The 22,879-nt window shown below is 59.8% G+C and overlaps 1 protein-coding gene across 2 annotated transcripts in view; it reads left to right on the forward strand.

Moving 5' to 3' along the window:
• Positions 1-203: 203 nt before the first annotated feature.
• The window catches only part of PRKCB (protein kinase C beta), a 91,284-nt gene continuing 68,608 nt past the window's right edge, over positions 204-22,879 (forward strand). For both annotated transcript variants that reach the window (XM_041401815.1, XM_041401814.1), the window contains exons 1-2: positions 204-400; positions 619-650. In XM_041401815.1, coding sequence (XP_041257749.1) covers positions 228-400; positions 619-650 — 205 coding nt within the window. In that variant the 5' untranslated portion in view covers positions 204-227. The remainder of the gene's footprint in view (positions 401-618; positions 651-22,879) is intronic.

Consider the following 22,879-nt stretch of genomic DNA (forward strand, 5'->3'; position numbering starts at 1 on the left):
GGGCGTGGCCGTGCCGAGGCGCTCGGGGGGGCGGGGCTCGCGGTGCCGCGAGGTGCCGGGGGCGTGGCCGGCGATGCAGATGAGGGCGGGGCGGCGCCGTATGTAAACGAGGGGGCGTGGCCCGGCGGGCGGTGTCGGAGCCTCCCGCCAGCTGCGGGCAGCGGCCCCGGCAGCGCAGCCGGAGCCGCGGCCGCGGCCGGGCCCGCAGCCCCGCAGCCCCGCGCAGCATGGCCGAGCCGCCCGCGGCAGCGCCGGCCCCCGAGGGCGAGGAGGGCCCGGTGCGCTTCGCCCGCAAGGGCGCCCTGCGGCAGAAGAACGTGCACGAGGTGAAGAACCACAAGTTCACGGCGCGGTTCTTCAAGCAGCCCACCTTCTGCAGCCACTGCACCGACTTCATCTGGTGAGCCTCGCCCGGACCGCCGCAGCCGCTCCGGGACCCCGGCTCGGCGGGACATCCCTCCCCGGGCTCACCCTCGCCGTCCTCCGGGCCCCCTTTCCTCCCGTCGCGGCTCCCCTCGTGCCCCGCATCCCCTCCCGGTGCCCCGGTGCCCGCTCCCCTGCGGGGCTCGGTGCGCCGCGGGCCGGGGCCGGTGTCTCACTCCGCCTCTCTCTCCGCAGGGGCTTCGGCAAGCAGGGCTTCCAGTGTCAAGGTGAGTGTGGCGCTGCCGGGGGGTGAGGAGGGGACCCGCACTCCGCGTCCGCCCCCCGGCACCGGCCCCGAGCATCCCCGCGGCACCGCCAAGCAGCTTAGTCATTTTTTTAATCAACCCGGCAACTAGTCGGTGCCTTTAAGCCGGTCGGGTCTCGTTAGCAGAGATAAGCGCCCGGGACTTCAGCTAAATCCCCGAAAAAGGCCGAGGGGAGTTTGTTTTTAATGTACTTAACACCAAAACATGTGCTGGGTGGCGAGCGGGCTGGGCGAGGGCTGCTCCGCGGCTGGAACTGCGCAGCCGGCGAGGACTTGAATGGCTTAGTTGTGTTGCTGGGGGGAAAAAATGAGGCTTTATAACCAAATATGTTGCAGTAGCCGGGTTACTATGACCATAATTCTTTGTTCTGATAATGCTGGGACTCTGGACAGGCTCTTCAGGGATTTGGGATGTCCCCCCGGGAAATTCGGCTGAATTACCCAGGCGTTCTCTGCTTGCTGTTGTAGCCAGCCCAGCTGGGGCTGCTCCTGCTCGGGCTCGCCCTGGCCCGTGGGTCCCACCTGGGTTCAAACGGGGCTGCTGCTCGCAGCTGCTGGCAGCGAAATTTTGCTTTTGTGAATATTTGGGACAGAGTTTTATTTTGGCGGGTGGCTGATTCCCAAGTTGAGGTATTTGGCATGAAAACAAACGTGCTTTAGAGCTCTGAAAGGCTCCTCTTCAGAGCTGTCCTTGAGGTTTTGGAGTGGCACGCTGGCTGTGAGGAGCTGGGTGGGTCTGGAGCATCCCTGCAGCTGCCTGTACCAGCAGTGTGAGGCTAATCCAATTTAAACGATGCTGCTCCTCATCCTTAACACTTGCCTCACGCACATAACCTTAAAATACAGAAACCATCTCCCTGCCACCTCCCAAAGCCCAGCCTGAAGGCCTGGACAGGTGTTGGCAGGCAGAGGAAAGTGGATATGGAGACGAAAATGTATCCTAAGGCTGTTTCTCAAGGTCACAGCTTCCCCTGTACCTGAGGTTTCACACATGGGCAGTTCAGCCACGTTACTGAGAGGGATTTTGTGCACCTCGGGTCTCTGGTTTGGTCTTCCCAGGCTTTCCTGGCTGTGAATTCCCTGGCTTTCCTTACAGTGAGGTGTGTTAGTGCAAACACCATGTCTGTGAAACGCAGAGCGTGTTGTGGAGCAGGGGGGACCAGGCACGGGCCCGGCAGGGTTTGCCTGCATTGTTTCCAGAGCCTGCTCGGTTCTACCTGGAGCACCCAGTGTCGGGTAACTGGCGCCTGTCCAGATCTCCTGCAGCTGTCAGGAGCTGTTATCCAAACCTGAAACTGTGCTCCTGCTTCGAGGGTTGTGCTCAGGTGTTTCTGGGCAGTGTTAAATCAGCCCTGCGTGCGAGGGCAGCAGGTGGGCTCGGAGTGGTTGAGAGGGGCAGCCCTGGCTCGGGGGGGGGGTGGGCAGGAGCCCTTGTGGGCTGCAGTGGCACCAGCAGCACTGCCAGGGTGGCAGTGCCACCCCCAGGGGTGTGTGACAGGTCTGTGACATCCCTTGCTGCCTTGGGGACCCCCTTGGCAGGTCACCCTGGCGCTACAGACGTGCGTGTGCCACAGGGAGCGTGGACTGTGCAGCAGGGAATCCTGCAGATCGCGCTCTGCACGCCAGCCCAGGCTCTCCTTTCCTAAAATCAGTGATCTGTGGGTTTTCCCAGAGCCCAGCTGGGAGGTGCTGGGGTGCCCAGGGAAGGTGCTCCTGCGGGGGAAGTAGCTGTGGGCTGTGCCCATCAGGGTGAGGGCATTCCCAGCTCCCTGCAGGGCATTCCCAGCTCAGGAATTCAGCACAGAGGTCTCTGCCGCTGCCATCTGCTCTGGAATCACGGCTGCCCCGGGGCCTGTCCTGGTGGGAGGCAGAACTGGGGGTGCCAGGGCTGGCACTGCCCTGCTCCAGCTGTGCCAGGGGAGCTGTGCTCGTGCTGGACTGTGCAGGGACCACCAGCTTTGGGTTTGTGCCCCACAGGCTGTGCTGCAGCTGCTGTTCAACTTGGCAAATGTTGGCACGGAGGCAGAAAATCCCAGGGTTGGCTTTTGTGTAGGGGTCCTTCAGCCCCACAGGGCTGGCAGGAAGCTCTGGAGTGAGGGTCTGCCTCTCCCTTTACTGAGCACAGCTTTAACTCAGCTTGAACAGCTTCCCCGAGTGTCCCATCCCCTTGTGCTGTGGGATGGCTGGAAATGCAGCTGGGGCACAGCCTGGCTGCTCTCAGCTGTTCCTGCTGCTGTGCCCGCTTTAAGTAGGTTTTCACCTGTGCCCTGATTTCTTTCTAGGGCATTTGCAATAATTAGATTGTTAATTAGCTCATTACTTGTGACTTTTGGCAGGAAGTTAGCAGAAACTGACTCTTTGTAGCTTGAAAGACTAATGGATACCACAAAATGCCACTTAATTGCCTGCTAATCTGCTGCTTATTCTCGCACACGATCTCCTCCTTATCCTTGTGCTCATCTGAAGACTTCCTGGGCCAACGTCTCTCTCTGAGCCAGAAAGTGTCCGGGTGTGGGCAGGGGAGGGCTGCGCACAGCCCTCCAGGAGCAGCGCTGCTCCTGGCAGGTGAACAGAAAGAAATCAATACCTTGTGGGTGTTGGAAGAGGAAGGATGTGCCTGGGGCTGCCAGGAAGATGAACTCCTCCCGAGGGAGGCTCGATGTGCCCTGGCTGCCTCTCAGCCCGTGGCACAGAGGGGCTCTCTGGCCCTGCTGCAGCTGGAAGGTGCAGAAACTTCTCGGGAGCAGAGAGGAAGAGGAGCGGTGTCCTCCCCTTCCCGGGCTGGGGCTCATCCCGGCAGCACCGACAGCAGGGAGGGATGGAGGGAGGGATGGAGGGAGCAGCCCCGCGGTGTCTGCGGGCTGGGAAGGAGCACACGGCCAAGCCTTGGCTCTCCTGGCGGAGGAAGGGCTGTAGGACGGGAAGGAGAACTGGAAAAGGTCTGAAAGCTTTTGAGTGAAGTTCTCGGTCGCCTGTGGGAATGTGCTGCTGCTGGGAGCTGGCAGCTCTCTCCTCCCTGCTCGTGTTTCCCCCGCCCTGGCACCCTCGGGGGCCATTCCTCCTGCTGTCCAGGCACATCTTGGTCCCTCTGTGGGTCAGGGGGCTGAGGGGGACGTGACCCCTGCAGCTGGGTTTGCTCAACCCCGAGCTGCTGTGGCTGGGCAGAGGTGAGGAGCAGTGGAACATGATTCACACTTGGGAGCAAAAATAACCTGCATCTGTCGCTGCTTGCATGTGTACAGTGTGGAAAGGATCTTGGAAAGGAGAATCCTGATTCTTCCCCAAGAGAAAAGGGGGGGAAAAAAAAGCATAATTTGGTAATGTGTGCTTGGGTGTCATGCAGTAACTTTTCTGGGGAGAATGTTTACTTCTTGTCCCTGCTTGTGACTCAGTAAGCAAAGAGACTCTTCAGATTAGATCTCCTTCCAAACCTTGTGCCACACAGAGTTCCTCCCTCCAGGTTTTCCTCTCCCTGCCCTCCAAGGCCAGCGCTCTCGTTCTGTTTTGTCTTTCCACGAGTCAACATCTGAGTCCAGGAGTGAGCAGCTTGGAAATGTCACCCGGGCCTTACCTCTCAAGCAAGTATTTCTCTCTAGTTGGAGCCCTGAGAAGCCACCCTTCCTCCCCCCAGACGGAAGTGAAACCCATCACACTTTGCTCTCCCCTGCAGCTCGAGCCACGCTGCGGGCTGGCTGCCGGCTCTTATTGACTGGATTAAACAAGTCAGAAACAAAAGCAAAACAAACTCCAATCATCCCGAGTTCCTCAAACCCAGTAATTTCGTGTCAACATATTATGCACACTGGAGAAATGTTAGTGTTCAAATAGACTAATTAAAAATGTTACTGCAATTACTTTTGCAACACAAATGATGCTAATTATATAATGCTGCAGAAACTGGAAACATGATTTCGGAGGGGGCTTTGTGCTCCTGGCGGTGGTAACGCAGCTCTGGGTGCTGGAACCGTGTCCCCAGGCCCAGGGGGGTGTCTGTGTCTGTCCCCAGGCCAGCAGGGTGTCTGTCCCCAGGCCAGGGGGGTGTCTGTGTCTGTCCCCAGGCCAGCGGGGTGTCTGTCCCCAGGCCAGGGGGTGTCTGTGTCTGTCCCCAGGCCAGCGGGGTGTCTGTCCCCACAGGGGCTGTGCCAGCAGGGCAGCTCTGCAGAGCAGGTACAGCAGAAAAGGGAAGTGGGGCTGGCCCCGCTGCACGGATGGGCTGTGCTGTGCACAGCCCAGTGCACACAGAGCACAGGAGATGGGAAATGGGTGCCCCTCGCCAGGGTCCCTGCCAGGCTGGCCCTGGAGCTGTCACCTGGGCTGGCAGGGAGCTGGTTTGGATGAGGGGTGTGGGGGTGTCTGTGTCTGTCCCCAGGCCAGCGGGGTGTCTGTCCCCACAGGGGCTGTGCCAGCAGGGCAGCTCTGCAGAGCAGGTACAGCAGAAAAGGGAAGTGGGGCTGGCCCCGCTGCACGGATGGGCTGTGCTGTGCACAGCCCAGTGCACACAGAGCACAGGAGATGGGAAATGGGTGCCCCTCGCCAGGGTCCCTGCCAGGCTGGCCCGGGAGCTGGTTTGGAGGGAGCTGGTTTGGATGGGGGGTGTTGGGTGGTTTTTGGATCTGTTTTGCCGGGAGCTGCTGTGGGGCGGTTTTTGGGGCCGGGCAGGGCCAGCTCGCGCTGTCCCCGCGGGCGCTCAGGGGCTCGCCCGGCTCTCGCAGTGGAAGTGGTTTCTCCTTCCCTCCCCCCGGCAGCTGCAGGGTGGATTTTTCTTTCTTATCTCCGGAGATAGCTGTCATCCTAAAATGATCTCGGGCCCGGGTAATGAGGTGGTCTGTTTCCTTCCCGGGGGGATCTGCTGCTGGCTGCTGCAGCCACGGGATGCTGCCGGCCATGGGATGCTGCCTGTGGGGTTTGGAGCTGGGCACTGGGCTGCCCTGGGGGGCAGGAGGGTGGGCAGCACGCCTGCAGAGGTTAAACCACCCCGGTGCTGAGCCTCTGCCATGATTATTCTCCGGCTATTGAGACTTCCTGGGGAATTTAATGCCTGGGCTGTCTCTAAGGAGACTCCTCAGCAAACAGTGCTGGCGTTTCTGCACGCCTGCTCGCTCACACGCGTGTGATCCTGCAGAGCCTGCAGCTCAGGGCCCTGGCAGGTGTGTAGGGCACCCTTCCCTGGCAGCGAGGTGTGGGTGGGCTCTCACTGTCTGGGCTGTGAAACAGAGCAAGGCCTTGAGGGTTTGGTGTCTGCTGAGGAGCAGGAGGAGGGGCTGAACCCGCTCTCAAAACTTGCGGTGGGTTCTGGTAACTGCTGGCTTGCTGTAGGAGCTGCGGGGAGGGCAGTTGTGCAAACCCTCGCTGTGGGCTGCTGCCCTCCCTCCTTCCAGCCAGCACAGCTCCTCCTCCTGCAGCTCCAAAACCCTGCACGTGCCAGAGAGGCTCCTCAGTGCCATCCCTCTTGGATCTACTGGCATGATCACAGTGCCTGGGAATTAACTTCTGGCTGTGCCTGTGACCAGCCAGGGCAGGAACGCCCTGTCACCAGGAGTGTGCTCAGAAGGGGACGGTGCTCCTGCCTCCCCTGACCTGCAGGTGTGTGCCATCCAGAGGGGATGTTTGCAGAGCTGGCCGGGGTGGGATCATGCCCAGGGGGCTTTTCCTGCAGCAGCCAGCTGTGAGAGGGACACAGCTGCCAGACCCCACCCTGGGCTGGTGGCCCTGGTGTGGTGGAGAGAGCTGGGGAGGTGAATCCCTGCAGGGTGGCTCCGTGAGTCACTGCTCTGCACGGCCACACATCAGAGCTGCTCTGGTGGGTGAGTGAGGAGCTCCCTGTAGGGGAAGAGTGACCCCAGGGCCTTGGGCAGCGTGTTCCCGTGCTCTTGGAGGCTGCAGCTTGTCAAAAATGAGCTCTTTGGAAAAGGCAATAACACAAAACCAGGAGTCCCTGCGTGGGGGTCCTGCATGCAGCCCTGGCTGCCAGCCCCGTGTTCTGGGGCTGCCCTGTGTGCATCCCCTGGCTGATGGGTGTCCTGGCCCACAGCTGGGTGAGGGAGGGCACAGAGGGCACGGGGAGCTCCAGAGCCCCCCACACCGCCCAGCTGATGCTGGAGGAGATAAAGCCTGGCCAAGGACTTGTCCATTCCCTGGAACGACTGTCCTGTTCTTTGAGATTCAGCAGGAACCACAGGTCCTGTGCTCCTTGGAGGGGCTCCCTGGGCTGACCCAGTGCCCTCCCAGCTGGAACCTGAACAGAGATGTGGGGCTGGGGCTTCAGGGGGGCAGAGACAAGGACTGTCCCTTGGGCTTGCCTTTCCTCAGGGAAAGGACAGCTCTGGGCTGCTGTTCCCAGCTCTGAGTCCATCCCCTCTCCCTCTCAGCTATCACTGGGCTAGGCTGATGTTGGTGGCCTCTGTGCCATGGCCAGGAGTCCCCGGGGGCAGAAAGGTGCCACAGTAACTGCTCAGTTTTGCCCTGACCCGACGGATGAAGGTGAAAATCTCTCTGGGCTCTTCAGCCCCAGCAGGGCTGCTGCCAGGGGCTCTGCCCAGCAGGAAGGGGACAGAGGTGGCCCTGGCTGGCCCTGTCCTGCAGGAGCCAGCAGCAGGCAGGCAGTTTTCCCCCCGGGAGCCGCAGAGGGGATGGGGAGGCGGGCAGGAGGCTCTGCTGGTGCTTGGTGCCTGCCGAGTTCTGCGTTGAGCAGAAGCAATTCCCAGAAGTGGCAGTTCCTGGGAAGGGAAGGCACAGCTCCAAAGCACAGCCTGCTCCTGCTGGGGCACCCAGGGCCGTGCAGGGACAGGCTGCTGGGGATCCCCACGGGGAGAGGCTCTGGGCTCTCTCTGCTCCCTCCTCCGTGGCTCACCCCAAGGAGGGCTGTGGGAGGAAATCCTCTGGCTGTGCTGAGGGGCTGCAGGGACAGAGCTGTGCCCTGGAGCTGCCTCTCTCAGCACCCCAGGCGTGTCTCCACTTTGGAGAGGGCGGCTTTTGGCTGGCCCAGCCAAAGGGGTGGCTCTGGCCAGAGAGCTCCTCCTGTGTGCAGGGGCATGTGTGCCTTGTCCTGCTCATCCTGGGCTCCTGGGGTGCTGCAGGCTCTGAGACTGATCCATCCTGGTTCACACTGGCCTCCACTGCAAAAATGGAACAAATGAAAGCGTTCTCGCTGCGAGAGGAACCTGAGCTCTGTAATTCACAGCCTGCCAGCAGCCCTCGCTTTCCCTGCTGAGGATGGCTCCTGCCCCTGGGTGGGGGGCTGGCTGAGCCCCCCAGGACCCTCCTGGAGCCCTGGCCGTGGCTCCTGACAGCTGAGGCCAGCTCCCTGTGGTGGGAAGTGCCTTTCACGAGAGGTGACAGCTCTGCTCCCGCAGCATCGTGGGGCAGATGGAGCTCTGCTGCTGCTGCTGCTCCCCTGGCAGCTGCCAGCCCTGCTGGCCCTGTCTGTGTCCCTGTCCTCGTCCCTGTCCCTGGCCACATGCTGCTCCCAGCACGGGATGGCCCCTGCAGCCCTGTGTCCCACACGGGCTCTGTGTCACCTCCTGCCAGCCAGCCTGCTTGCTTTTGAGGATTTTGGGCTGGCTCCCTCAGCTGTTTATCCCTCTCCTGCTCTTCCCATCGTGTGGAAAACCAGAATAAATTCCAGTGCAGCCTGGCACTGGATTCAGTAAGCGTTTGGGGTGGGTAACCTCGTGAGCCTCCTGTTTCAGACTTTAACTCCTGCCCCGGCTGATGGGCACTGACTGCGAGTGCTTAATGCTTCTGAGCCACATCTTGTCAATTTAAATAATTTGCTTCCATATTTGGTCTTGCTTTTGTGCCAGATTTATACATCTTGTTTAAATCTGACAAGCAGAATATACTTGCTGCTAATCCGAGCTGGACAAGGCAGCGCCTGCCAAAAAATCCAATATTAATAAGCTCCAGTACATGGAAGTTACTGGATTTGCAAACTTGAGGCTTGTTATGGCACAGCTCCCTGAAAACTGGCGTTTTTGCATCTACTTAAATCTGGGTTTTTCCAAGAGCCAGTCTGTGAGCTTCCCTCTTCGGGTGGGAAGCTCAGTCTTCAGAACAAGGGAAGCTTTCCAGCTCTGAGCAGGAGATGAGTTGTGTATTTTTGGGGTGTGGTTGGGAAAATGGGGGATAACTGGTGTCTGTGCAGGGAGTCTGGAGCAGGAGCTGTGAGCCGTGGCTCTGCCTGTGCTGTCACTCAGGGCTTGTGCTTGGGGACGTGGGGCTGCTGGAGCCAGTCCAGAGGAATCCAGGGCTGGAGCCAGGCTGGGAGAGTGGGAATATTCACCTGGAGAGCTCAGAGCCCCTGCCAGGGCCTGGAGGGGCTCCAGGAGAGCTGCAGAGGGACTGGGGACAAGGCCTGGAGGGACAGCACACAGGGAATGGCTCCCACTGCCAGAGGGCAGGGATGGATGGGATATTGGGAGTGAGGAATTGTTCCCTGGCAGGGTGGGCAGGCCCTGGCACAGGTGCCCAGAGCATCTGGGGTTGCTCCTGTATCCCTGGCAGTGTCCAAGTCCAGGCTGGATGGAGCTTGGAGCAGCCTGGGGCAGTGGGAGGTGTCCCTGCCATGGCAGGGCTTGGAACAAGATGAGCTCTGAGGTCCCTTCCAACCCAAACCGTTGCAGGATTCTCTGATTCTATGTTTAAAATCTCCAGTCTCTGGTGGTTCTGCTCTCGTCTTCCTACATTTGATATTTAGTCAGCAGCAGGGAAGCTAAAAAAGATTCAGATGTCTAAATCTCAGCCTTCAGCTGTTCTTCCTCTTCCTCGTGCTGTGTTGCCAGTGTGTTCCAGCTGATCCTGCTGGTGGATTCCTCCCTGTCTTTTGTTGCCGTGTGAAAGGATGCAACAGGAATAGCTTCACCTTTGGGGGGAACAGCTAAATATCTTTATTCTGATGGTCTGAACAGAGAGCACAAGCACACTGAATAGCTGACACTCGGAGCACATGAACAAATACATTTTCATGATTTCCAATTATAGCAGAAGAATGAGAAAGTGAGGTGGTGAAGAGGAGTGAAAGTCGTCCTGGCTCCCCTGAAGCTTCCTGCAGCCGGTGACATCGCGATGAAGTCAGGATTGTTTTATAATATCACTGAGGAGCCGGAGTGAGGGGGAAGTGGCCCATGAATTTCATTTGCATCACTGAGTGGATTAGCTCCTGACGCAGTGCAAAGTCATTATTTACTGTGTCTCCGGCTCCGGAGCCCTCCCAGCGCAGCGCGGCTGTGCCGAGGCTGAATCAGAGCGGGAGCAGCTCCCGGGGAGCAGCCCTGCCTGCGGGCACGGGGATGGAGCCTGTGCCACGGGGATGGAGCCTGTGCCATGGGGATGGAGCCTGGCAGGGCTCGGGGATGGAGCCTGGCAGGGCTCTGGGCATGGGGATGGAGCCTGGCAGGGCTCGGGGATGGAGCCTGTGCCACGGGGATGGAGCCTGTGCACGGGGATGGAGCCTGTGCCACGGGGATGGAGTCTGGCAGGGCTCGGGGATGGAGCCTGTGCCATGGGGATGGAGTCTGTGCCACGGGGATGGAGCCTGGCAGGGCTCGGGGATGGAGCCTGTGCCACAGGGATGGAGTCTGTGCCATGGGGATGGAGCCTGGCAGGGCTCAGGGATGGAGCCTGTGCCATGGGGTTGGAGCCTGGCAGGGCTCAGGGATGGAGCCTGGCAGGGCTCTGGGCATGGGGATGGAGCCTGTGCCATGGGGATGGAGCCTGGCAGGGCACAAGGATGGAGCCTGGCAGGGTTCCAGGGGCCATGTCTGAGCTGCAACCGTTGGGTTCTGCCCTTCCTGGCGTTCACTGCACTCCAGTGCTTAACTTGAGCCTGGCTTAGGAGAAATCCCTGGCCGTGCTCCGAGCCTGGCCTAAACTGAGAGCAGCCAAGAGGGGGAGGCAGCCCAAGGGACAGAAGTGGTGCCTGGGGCAGATGCACTGTCCCTGTCAGGCAGGAGCCATGCTGTGCCAGGCTGTGCCATGTCAATCCATGCCAGGCTGTGCCATGCCAATCCGTGCCAGGCCATGCCGCTTAGGAGAAATCCCTGGCCGTGCTCCGAGCCTGGCCTAAACTGAGAGCAGCCAAGAGGGGGAGGCAGCCCAAGGGACAGAAGTGGTGCCTGGGGCAGATGCACTGTCCCTGTCAGGCAGGAGCCATGCTGTGCCAGGCTGTGCCATGCCAATCCGTGCCAGGCTGTGCCATGCCAATCCATGCCAGGCTGTGCTGTGCTGGCAGGGACAGCTCTGGAGCCCCTCTGTTATCACCCAGGATAAGTCACTGCCCCCAAAAGGTTTCTGCACAGCTGGAATTAATCCCCAAATGGTCATTTATAATTTCCTGTGGCTCGGTACCATTTTTGCTGTGGAGAGGCCCCTGCTGATGATGATGGAGATGGGCTGTGGTAGAGGCTTTGTTGTGGTGTCTGCCCAGGGTTTGTATGGGCTCCTTGGGCAGCCAGCCCTGGTGGGGGAGGGATCAACATCTCCATGTTCTCCTGGTTTCTGGATGGAATAACTTGATTTTTGGGGTCTCATTGGAGCCAAGTGCCCTTCCATGCACCATCTGTAATTGCCAGGGGGCTTCTGAGGCTGGTGGAGCTGCCAAGAGGGCCATCCCTGTGTGCAAGGGGCAGAAAGGTGAGCAGGACCTGTGTGTCCCCTCCCTGTCAGGGCGGATTCCTGCCCCAGGGATGGCTCTAAACCTGGACTAATTGGCTTTTGTGTGATCGTGTGTCTGAGGAGCATCCCCAATAGCTCAGTCCATGAATTTCCAAATTTGTCTTGCTCGCTGGTCTTTGATGGAGAGGAACCTCATGGCTGGAGCCTTCTGGAAAGGAGGGCTTGGGTGTGTAAGGGATAACTCTGAACCATCCCTGAGAGGAGCAGAGGGAGAGGAGCAGGGATGAGCCCCTGGGATCAGCCCGGCCTTCGCCAGGGAGGGCACAGCCACAGCGGTGACAAGGGCAGAGCTGCCGACCTGGTGTCTCCCAGGACTTCTGAGGTGGAAAAAGTCTCACTTACTGGGTCATTTAGAGACTGAATCTGGGGTTTTGGCAGGAGGAAAGGCTTTAATTAGCTGCTGCTCAGTAGGGCTGCTATTAGATCTTCAGAGCAAGATGCTGCCGGACTGGAAAAAATGCAGCAATAGCTCATTTGCTCAGGAAGCCATGATGGTGATTTGCATTTCGGTCGGGTGCTGAACCCTTGTAGAGAATTCTTCTAGAATAACTTCAAACTGTAGCTCAGATTCCTTCCCTCTGTGCACTGGGTGAAGGTTTGCCTTGGTCCCAAACAGCTGGGGTGTGAATTCCTTTGTTTGCAGCGCTCAGCTCCGCGGGGAGGGAGGCAGGGCTGGGCTGGGGACATGTCCTGTCAGCGAATGACAAATGGCTTTTGTCTATCCACCTTGGAGCAGAATTCAATTCTGCCTTATTATGTACCTGAAAGGATTTTTCTGCTCTACCAGCAGCCCCTCTGCTGACCTGAATACCCAAGAGATGTGCAGTAGGGTAGGGAGCTTTGCCGTGCATCTCCTGAACCTCAGCTCTGCTGCTGCTGGAGGATAAGGTGCTCTGAAACGTGTTCTGAAGTGTGTTTTGGGCATTGTTTGGTTTCTCCTGTGCTGTCAGCTTGCACTGGTGCCAAATGAGAGCAAGCCCCACACCCTTGGGCTGGCTCCTGCTGCAGACCCTGCCTCAGCGCTGCCCACGAGGATCCCAGGCTGGGTGTTTGGGGTGGTGGCTCTGTCACAGGTCTGTGTTGGGCAGCAGTGGCCATGGCAGGGCTCTCCAGGCTGTCCTGGCCCCCTGCTCCCCGGGCTGCCTCTCCTCAGAGCAGCCCCTGGCCCTGCCTGGCTCCTGCTCCTCGTGGTGGGAGCGTTGCTGTGCTTTCCTCTTTGCTTTGCTGGGAGTGTTGCTGTTCCTTTCCCAGCTGAGAGCTGGAAATTCCCAGCTGTTCTGGCCTCTGCTCAGGCTTTGGAAGGTGAAGTCCCTCTGCTGTCGGCTGGCTGCAGTTTTCCCAGCAGGTTACAAGGCTGGTTTATCTTTTAGGTCACTCGAGCCATTTCCCCAGGGTGGGGTGGGTGGGAAAAGTGGGATAACGTGGGTGACACAACGCAGCACATCCTGCCGTGGGGACAGGCCCTGCAGAGCAGGAAGGGTCCCTGTACCTTGTAAGATGAGCTGGGGTGGGACAGCAGCCACAGCAGCCCTGGCCAGCAGCAGATCCGATGGTCCCTGCTGCTCTGGAGTTCCCCACAAAACCACCTCCCCTCTTCTGGGCTTTGTAAATTTGGAATAAACTTAATTTCTCTGCTGTTACTATTAACCGAGTCCGAGAGGATGAAAATAAATGCCTGTTGGGAAGGGCAGGCTGACTCACTTTCTCATTCTCCTGTAAATTTCCATTTAAGTTTCAGTTTAAGCTCAGGTACGAGGGGAGTGAAAGCCGGTAATTTGTGACAAAAACTTCTATTTTAACTCGCAGTAGAAGAACTCCCTTTTTAATTGCAGAAATTACAAGGCTGGGTTCTGTAAGGAGATGCTGGCTCCAGGGGTACCTGCTGGCTGCTGTGGGTGCTCCACTCCAGGGCCACCAAAGGGAATGTCACCCCGTGACACAGGGGCAGGGGGGCTCCCCTCGAGCTCTGGTTTGCTCTCACTCTCCTGCTGGGGCTCGTTGGGGTTGGAAGCAGCTTTGTGTGCTGCTCCTCACAGCAGCCAGTCCTCCCTCCAGCCAGGACTCTGTGGCTTTGTGGTGTCCCCGTCGTCTGTCCCAGCCCAGGCTGGGCTTTGCAGCCTCCTCCAGCACTCTCCATGCACAGCCAGCTCCAGTTTTGGTCACCTTGCCCTTGGCTGGGCTCTTGCTGCTCTGTGGGGTTTGGAGGCAGCAGAGCTTCGCTGCTGCGGGTGGAGGGGCTGTCCTGCATCCCCCAGGACAGGGGGCCCCTTCCTTGGTCACTTATCTCACTCCTGGATCAGGTGCCTCGGGCTCTGCAGCAAGTTCTTCCCTTATCACTCCTGCCTGCCTGTAGATTTACTTCCACTGTGTCAGAGCGAAACAAGAAAACTTCTTTAAAAAGCAAGAGGAAAGTCATGTGAGGGAGCAGTGTTGTGTCAGCACTTGCAGAGGGTTCAGAATAACGTGGCCCATCTGGTGCCTGCCAAAAGGGGAAGCAGGGGGCTCCCAGGCAGGACTGCCCTCCTTGCCCTGGCCTGGGGCACTCAGGGCAGCTCTGTGGGACCAGCTGGGTGCTGGTGCTGCCTGGGTTGGAGGGACCTCAGAGCCCACCCAGTGCCACCCCTGCCACGGCAGGGACACCTCTCGCTGTCCCAGGCTGCTCCAAGCCCTGTCCAGCCTGGCCTGGGACACTGCCAGGGATCCAGGGGCAGCTCCCTGGAGTCCTCCCCTCCTGGAACCCCTTTAGGGACAGGAGGGTGCTCCAAGTCCAGCATCCCCCGGGGGTGGAAGCAGCATCCCCTCCCCGGCAGCCTGTGCCCTAAATTAGAGCAGCAAGATGCTGCAATGGGTCCATATGGAGACTCCTAAAATAATAGCTGTCAGCTCCCTGCTGACTTGCACGGGGTGCTAAAGCTTTTGGCTTTGGGAACGAGGATTTAGGGAACAGAGATGTGGGTGGGCTGGAGCCAGACCGGAGCTGCCGCTGGCTTGGCCCCACCTGAGCTGGGATGGGCACGCTCAGGACCATCAGCTGCTGCTGCTGGAGCATCCCACGGGTTCTGGGGAGCTGTTACCACCCGTCCTTTTAGCACAAGGCTGGATCTGAGCTGGCAGGGTCGCAGCACTTTGTTTTAGCCGTGGCACCTGGGGCAGGTGTGAGCGTGGCAGTGCTGCCAGGCACGTGGGGCAAGGCTGGAGCAGTGGGATCAGTGCTGCTCGAGGGGCTGTGTGGGTGCTGCTGCTCACCTTCCAGCCCCACTCTGCTGCCCTTTGGCTTTGATGTCCCTCCCTGTGAGGAGCAGGCCGGGGGGTGTCTGATAACGAGCTGGAGTCGCGTCTTCCTCCGCTGCCCGGCCTCTTGGGCTCCTCTAATTGCTCTGCAGTGGCCGTGGGAGGTGGCTGCCTGTCAGGACAGCTGTTCCTTTGATCGGGCTATTGCACATTCAGGTCTTGTCCTGCTCAGGTTTTATTTGCTCTCCAGGCCCTGCCAAGCCATTACACTGAAACGAGCGCCTTAATTGCGAGGGCTCGTGGCTCGGCGTCCCCCTGGGGCTCAGCATCTCCTCCTGGGAATGAGAGCAGTGCTGCTCCCCCCAGAATCACCCTGGGGTCAGCATCTCCTGCTGGGAGTGGGAGCTGTGCTGCTCCCCCCAGCATCACCCTGGGCTCAGCATCTCCTGCTGGGAGTGGGAGCTGTGCTGCTCCAACTCAGCATCACCCTGGGGCTCAGCATCTCCTCCTGGGAATGAGAGCAGTGCTGTTCCCCCCAGCATCACCCTGGGGCTCAGCATCCCCTGCTGGGAGTGGGAGCTGTGCTGCTCCCCCCAGCATCACCCTGGGGTCAGCATCCCCTGCTGGGAGTGGGAGCTGTGCTGCTCCAACCCAGCATCACCTTGGGGTCAGCATCCCCTGTTGAGAGTGGGAGCTGTGCTGCTCCCCTGGCACAGCCAGCTGGCAGTGCTGCTGCTGCTGCAGGAGCCACACTGGTACCCAGGGGCACCGAGCAGACCTGTGCTGGAACAGCTCGGAAAATGCTGGTTTGTGATAAAAACCTCTGTTTGCTGCTGGGTGGGAGCTGCTGGAGAAGGTGAGCTGCAGGGGGAGTGAGCAGGGCAGCCCCTGGGGACAGGATCCAGTGGTGGAGCTGATGGAATGAGACACAAAAATCCACGTTTGTACTCGGTGATGGCGAGCTGTGCCAAGGGCTGTCCCCTGCTGTGTCCCCTCCCAGCCCAGCTTGCCTGGGAGCTGTTCTCAGGGCAGGATGGGCAGGACAATTACCCTGCTCCCTGAGGATGCTGCTCCTCTCCCGCAGAGCCTCTGGCTCTGTGCTGCTGCCACGCTGGCTGTCCCTTGGGAACCAGCTCTGGTGTCCCCCCAAAGCTGGGAGCTGGGCAGGAGGAGGCACCTCCTGGCAGGACAGTCCTGGTGGCCTGGGTGCCCTCCTGGGGCACATTGTGGAGCTTTCTGTGCAAGAGCCAGGCTTTGTGAGCAGGGCTGTGCTGAAGTAACACGGAAACCGTGCAGTAACTTCCTGTCAGAGACTCTCTCTGGCAGAGGAATGAGAATTATACAGCCTTTGAAAAGGCTTAGGTGGAGAATCTAAGGGTGCATTTCAGGTCCTTGTGTAACGTGTGAGGAAGGGTCATCTTTTAAAGTCTATTTGCATCTACGTGACAGGTGGGGAAGCCTGCTCTGCCAGGGCTTGGGGTAGCTCAGCTGTGAGTCTGGGGGAGGTGACACCCAGCCTCCCCGGTGTCACCATACCCAGCTAGAAACTTCTCCTGCGTGGTTTAGCTTGCTGTCATGGAGTGCCCTGCCTTCCCCCAGGAATGCTGCTGGCAGCAGGCTGTGCCAGCCGGGGTGAGCCTGAGCTGCCTCCGCGTGGCATGGCAAGGTCCTTCCTGGAAGGGTCCAAGGCCAGGCTGGTGGAGCTCTGGGCAGCCTGGGGCAGTGGAAGGGGGTGGCATGGGATGCTCTTACAGGTCCCTTCCAGCCCAAAGCCCTGGGTGATTCCTTGGGCTCAGCCTTCTCCTGTCCCCATGGGGCTGGAAGGCAGCTGTGGTGTGGCTGTGTGCAGGCTTTGGGGTGAGTCTGGGCACTGAGGGGTTACAGCCCTGAGCACTGTGGGGTTACAGCAGCCCCTGGGCACTGAGGGGTTCCAGCCCCCCTGGGCACTGAGGGGTTACAGCAGCCCCTGGGCACGGAGGGGTTACAGCCCCCCCGGGCACTGAGGGGTTCCAGCCCCCCTGGGCACTGAGGGGTTCCAGCCCCCCTGGGCACTGTGGGGTTCCAGCCCCCCTGGGCACTGTGGGGTTCCAGCCCCCCTGGGCACTGTGGGGTTCCAGCCCCTGGGCACGGCACTGTGGGGTTACAGCAGCCCCTGGGCACTGAGGGGTGCCAGCCCCCCTGGGCACTGAGGGGTTACAGCAGCCCCTGGGCACGGAGGGGTTACAGCCCCCCCGGGCACTGAGGGGTTCCAGCCCCCCTGGGCACTGAGGGGTTCCAGCCCCCCTGGGCACTGTGGGGTTCCAGCCCCCCTGGGCACTGTGGGGTTCCAGCCCCTGGGCACGGAGGGGTTCCAGCCCCAAGGATTTAACCCCTCAGTGCCGGGCACAGACGCTCCCTGCCCAGCAGCCGGGTGCAGCCCCTTGCTGCGGGACGGGCTCTGCAAAGGGCTGGGAGCCAGCGAAGCGCGGGGGCTCTGGGAAGCCCCTCGGGGTGCAGGCAGAGCCCCTCTCCCTGCACAGGCAGCCTGTCGGTGCTGCAGGGCAGTCCCGAGTGCTGCAGACCACGGAACGCAGCAGCCAGGGACCTTTGGAGGCTCCAGACTGGAATTTCCTCCCGTGAGCAGGTGGAGCTGCAGCGCGGTGTCCCCATGCCCGCTGCTGTGCCACCCCAGCCGGCTGCACCCCGGGCTCGCAGCCTTCCCCCACTCTGCCGTGTTTGCCATCAATATCTGCCTCTGCTCTGCCTGACACGTAGTGATTTTTCTCTCTGTGAAGGTTTCTGAGCAGTCTAAATTGAGGAAGGGGAGGATTGCTTACAGACACGGCACTGGCTTGGCTCTATTTTGGGGGAGTGTTTTGAGGTTTGACTCAACTGTAGCAGCTTCTCTTCAGGGAGGGCTGGATTGATAGTCAGGAGTGGTAGCAGGTCAGGTAGGCTATTTTTGGAAGGGCTGTTTAATTGTCTGGTGTGATTCTTGCAGGGCTCGTGGCTGGATGGTTACTTATCTCCTGTCAGAGTTTGTTAGCGTGAGGCAGCTCTGGTTCCACGCTGATATTAAATCAGAAACCCACGAGAGGGGCTCGCATCTGCTCTGTCTCACCTGGGAGGGTGGCAGGGGATAAAGCACTCAGCATCTCTGTGCTCTAATGCCAGAATCTGTCCAGAATTGTTGTAAGTCTGTCTTCTCCCCACCACGGTGGGGCTGCCCTCGGGGGCATCGCCGCCCACCCAGGACCTGCCCCAGCCGGGCTCTGCTGCCCTCCCTGCCCCTGCACCCACTGGATTCGGTTTCAAGCTCATTTTCCACCTCGGCTGCATGGAGGACACGCTCTCAGCAGCACAGAGGGTTTAACTAAACACTTGTTAGCCGTGTAAGCCAGCGGTGAAAACGCTCCTGCTGTGCCACGCTCCCGAGCAGGGCGTTTGGGGTCTGAGGTGGGCTCAGAGGCTTTTCCAGGGGTTCTGTGTGTGTGGGGAGGGCTCTCCCTGTTGCATTTGCTGCTGCAGGAGGGCCAAGGCAGCCGTGTTCCAGCTGTGAACCCTGGCACCAACACCTCTCCTCTTGCAGCTTTCCAGGCCCGTCCCTGGGGGTGTCACCTGCACATGGATGTCCCAGGAGCTCTCGGTGCAGCATTTCCGTACCACCAGCACCAGCAGGCAGTGCTGGGGAAGTGTTCAGGTCCTGCCCAGTCCCTGGGCGTTGCTCAGACCTGGTTAAGGCATTGCTTTTGGATCTGTGCCATGTGAGGGCTCAGAACCCTGTTTGACCTCGGGGTGTTTTAGTCTCGGTCAGGAAATTCCACTGTGACCCCTGGAGAAGAGAAGGGGAGGATGAGTACAGGATGAGGGCAGGGAGGGTTTGCCTGACCTGCTCCTGCTGTGTGCTCTGGAGCTGTCCCAGCTCCTCTCTGTCCCTGGTTTCACTGGCTGCCTGCGGTCCCCAGCGTGTCCAGCCTGCCCTTGGTGGGCTGCTGAGGCTGCAGCTGCTCCCCGGCTGCAGCATGACCTCTGCAGTCCTCAGGCTGAGGAAAAGCTCCTCAAAAACCCCCCTGTGCCTGGTGAGGAGCACAGCCCCTGGCCTCTGTGCCACGGAGGGACTCATTCCCTGGCATTCTGCTGCAGGGGGTGGCAGCCAGGCCCTGGGGCTGTGTCCTGCACCCACGGGTGCCACTGCCTCTGCCTGGGGTCCTGGCTCTGCTGGAGCACACAGCCTTGGATGAGTATTTTCATTAGTTTCATTCTCACGCCATCCTTGCTGTGCTGACTGGCTTCCAGGTAACTCCACAGAGGACTCGGTGTGGGGACAGAGGGACGGCAGCCAAAGGGGGGTGGCACTGCCGGGCTGTGGGGCAGCCTGTGCTGGTGCCTGGCTTTGGGGGAAGCCAAAGGAAGTCTGAGGTCAGGCTGCACTCAGAGCACCAGCAGGGCCCGGGTGGGGTGCAGGAGGTGCAGCAGCAGCATCCTCAGCTTTCTCCAGCTTTTCCTGCAGCGCTGCTGCTCGGGGGCTGTGGGGCAGCAGCAGCAAGGGAAGCTGTGCCCCCAGAAGTCCCCGTGTGTCCCCCGCAGCCTCGTCTGTGGTATCACTTCCCCAAAGCTATTTCTGGCCCCAGGAGGTTCTCACTGCTCAGCCTGAGCTCGTCTTGTTTCGTGTCTGGCGGGGCCCGAGCGCGGTTTTGTCGGGCAGGGTCCGGCTGCTCCTGGCCCCAGGAGCTTTTGGGGCAGGAGCAGTGGCCGCACTGGGGTCACACACAGCCGGGTGCCTCCTGCCCCCTCAGGACCCCTCGTGCTGCCCAAAGGGCCGAGCCCTCCCGGGGGGGGCTGCTGCAGGGTCTGCCTGCGCTGGCAGTTTTGGGGGGCTGTCCCCCAGCTCTGCGGCAGCGTGCAGGGGTGCGAGTGGGAAGGCTGCAGTGGGGGGAGAGCAGCTCCTTGCTGTTCCTCCTAATTGCTCTCCCACCTGTGTGCTCGGAGCTGCCTTGAGCTGCGTCCCTGGGGACGCTGCCTGCTTCTGTCAGCGTCGCCGTCCCCGCAGAGGGCCCTTTCTTTCCTTTCAAAGGAACCCTGCTCTGTTTTGACTCGGTCCATCTTCCCCTTGACGTGGGAATGATCCATCTGCCTCCTGATGTGCTGGAGGATGCCAGGGCCGTGCTGAAGCCTCCCGAGCGGGGGCGAGAGCTGCTGGGAGGCTCCCAGGGGCCTGTGGAGCCGGGGAAGCGGTGGGAGCAGGCCTCCCTCCATCCCCAGCCTCTGCCTAAAGAATCCCTTGCTCCAGACTTGTTACTAGAAGCTGATAATAAAATTTGTAGGAGGATTTTTTTTTTTTTTCCTGATGGGAAGCGTGGGGGAGTGCAGGAGGAGCTCCCCTGCTCTGCTCAGCGTGGTCTGGGCTGTGTGGAGCGCCAGCGCCGAGGCCGGGCTTTGGGGTGAGCGCCCGGATTTTGGGGAGATGGAGGCTCAGGGATTTCCTGGCAGTGTGTGAGCCCAGGCAGCCCTGCGGGGCTGGCAGGTGCCCCAGAGGGCTTTCCCAGGCTGGTGGAGCCAGGGCTGGCCCTGGGCAGCAGAGGAGCTGCTCCGGAGGCTGTGCCCGGTCGCTGTGATGTCCCTGCAGGGAGGGTCAGTGCCTTCCAAAGCAGCAGCACAGGGAATCCTGCTGCTCCTCCCCTGCCCCTTGTGCTCCTCTCTGGGAGCTGGGGATGTGCTCATGCTGCTCCTCTCGGGCAGCTTTCAGTGCCCTGGGGCAGCTGCAGGGATGCTGAGGTGCTGCTCTCTCCAGGGCTGAGCTCAGCAGAGCTGTGTTCCTGTCTCTCTGCAGTCACACGTGCCCAATGACAAAAGCTTCGGGTCTTTCTCGAGGAAAGAATGAAATTCCATCCACAGTTGTGTGGAAAGGGATTGCAAGGAGCAGGAGTGCTGGGGGGAGGAAAGCTGCCAGCTCCTGGAACGGGTTGGGTTGGAAGGGACCTTAAAGAACATCCAATTCCATCTCCTGCCATGCAGGGCACCTTCCACTGCTCCAAGCTCCATCCAGCCTGGCCTGGGGCACTGCCAGGGATCCAGGGGCAGCCACAGCTGCTCTGGGCACCTGTGCCAGGGCCTCAGCACCCTCACAGGGAACAATTTTTCTGCTCCAGAATTACTCAGCAAATTTCTCCTGGAAGTTGACTTCAGGCTGATTCTGCTGAAGACTGATTGTTGTGATTTTTTTGGGTTTTCTTTCTGGTTGTTGCATTTGTAGAAATAATGATGTCTAAGCACTGTCTTACCAGCTGGTCAGGAATTCACTGGAGAGTTGATAATTTCCAAAGGAAATATTCCTACAGCAGTAACTCCCAATTCGTGCGTGCCCACCTGGATGCTTTTTCCCTGGAGGCAATTTCTGTTTCAGTGGTGGTTAAACACCTTCTCCTCCCTGCAGCTGCCACTGGCCCTTCTGTTCTGAGCCATCAGAGCACATCTTTACAAACCAGCTGGTCTGGGCACTGGAATTCCCAGGATGTGCTTGATGTGGGAGATTTCTACATGGACAGACAGTGGTGGAGCAAGGGGAGCAGCTTCAGACTGAGAGGGGAGGCTTGGGTTAGATATTGGGAAGGAATCCTTCCCTGGGAGGGTGCCCAGAGCAGCTGTGGCTGCCCCTGGATCCCTGGCAGTGCCCAGGCCAGGCTGGGCAGGGCTGGGAACACCCTGGGACAGTGGAAGGTGTCCCTGCCATGGCAGGGGTGGCACTGGGTGGGCTCTGAGGTCCCTCCCAACCCAGACAATCTGGGATTTGGTGATTTCTGTGCACCCCACGTGCCCCAGCCCCAGTTTGGGGTAGGCTGTGCCATCCCATCCCCATCCCACGGTTCCCAGCCAGCACAGGGCTGCTGTTGCCACGGGAACGGGCGTTCTGGAGCTGGAAGCCTCCTTTGATTCCCTCTCCCTGCTAGTTAAGACACTCAGATGGATTTGAAGTCACAAACACAATAGTTTTTTGGGGTGGTGCAGGCAGTTCAAGGATCTTTCCCTGCTGAAGGAGCTGCCTGAACTCTCGAGGGGTTGAATGAGATTTTCCCCTCAATGCCCACTCAAAGCCCACTCTGCCAGCTCGCTGTGTGTGGGGCTGCTCGTTCTGCCACCTGCGGGGATAATTAAGACCTTTCAGGTTGCCATAGAGAGTATTTTGCCTCCTAATATTGCATCAATTTATATTTGGGATATTTTTCTATAAAATTGCCAGTGCAGAGGCTGCTGTCTTTGTCAGGTGCACCAGTGGCAGGTACAGAAGGGGAGGCCTTAACCAGCCTGTAATTTGCAGGATGGAGGAGCTGCTCAGCGCTCTTGGTATTTCTTTACGTTGGTTTTTCTAACAAACACCATCCAGAATGTTCCTTCCTCGCTGAAGGGACGTCAGCAGCCTGCTGGAGGAGTGATGGGATCTTATGTAGGCCAAACCCCGGACGTGGAGCAAGCAGCTCCGGAGGAATTGCTCTGCAGTCACATTAGCCCAGCTGAAATTCAGCTGGGTGAGCCTGGCCCTCTTGAACGGGCACTGCAGAATCAGAACGGCACCAGGGCAAGCTGTGTCTGCTCCTGGGAGCTTGCTCACCCTCTCTTGCTTCTGGAAAGCCCTTCCTGCTTTCCGAACCCCCGCAGTGGCAGTGGCTGGTTCGGGTGGGGATGGAAGCAGGGCTTTTTTGGGGCCAAAGCTCCAGCCCTTGCCCTGCCCTCCCCAGGGCCCCAGCGCTCACCCCTGCTCCTTTGGGAACCTGCAGCGCTGAAACGAGCAGCAAAAAGGTTTGTGTTGAGTTAGAGCCTCATAGCAAGGAGCTGCTCTGAAGGGAGATGTGAATGTTTCCCTCGTACCCCAGGACAGGAGCTGGGGGGGCAGGGAGGAGAGGCTGTGGCTCTGCAAACACCCACCCCACAGAGAAAACGGCTGGGGCAGCAGCCAGCCCTGCCTGGTCACCCCCTGACCCCTCTGGGCGTTTCTGGGTGTGGGGTGAGCCCACAGCTCCCCACAGCTGCCGTGCTGGGGGCTCTGGGGGGATCCTGGCAGGGCTGTGGGTCGGGGTGAGAGCCCAAAGCGAGCTGGGCACGGCGGCAAGAGCTGCTCCTGGGCAAAGGCAAAGCCCTGCAGCCCTGGCGTCCTTGTCCCTGCAGCTCCTGCAGAGGGGACAGGGACAGGGCAGCTCCCAGAGAGGGGACAGGGCAGCTCCTGCAGAGGACACAGGGACAGGGCAGCTCCAGCAGCTCCTGGAGAGGGGACAGGGACAGGGCAGCTCCAGCAGAGGGGACAGGGACAGGGCAACT

The sequence above is a fragment of the Onychostruthus taczanowskii genome, unplaced genomic scaffold (genome assembly GCF_017590055.1).
Source record: "Onychostruthus taczanowskii isolate IOZ18803 unplaced genomic scaffold, ASM1759005v1 scaffold19, whole genome shotgun sequence".
Classification (NCBI taxonomy): Eukaryota; Metazoa; Chordata; class Aves; order Passeriformes; family Passeridae; genus Onychostruthus; species Onychostruthus taczanowskii.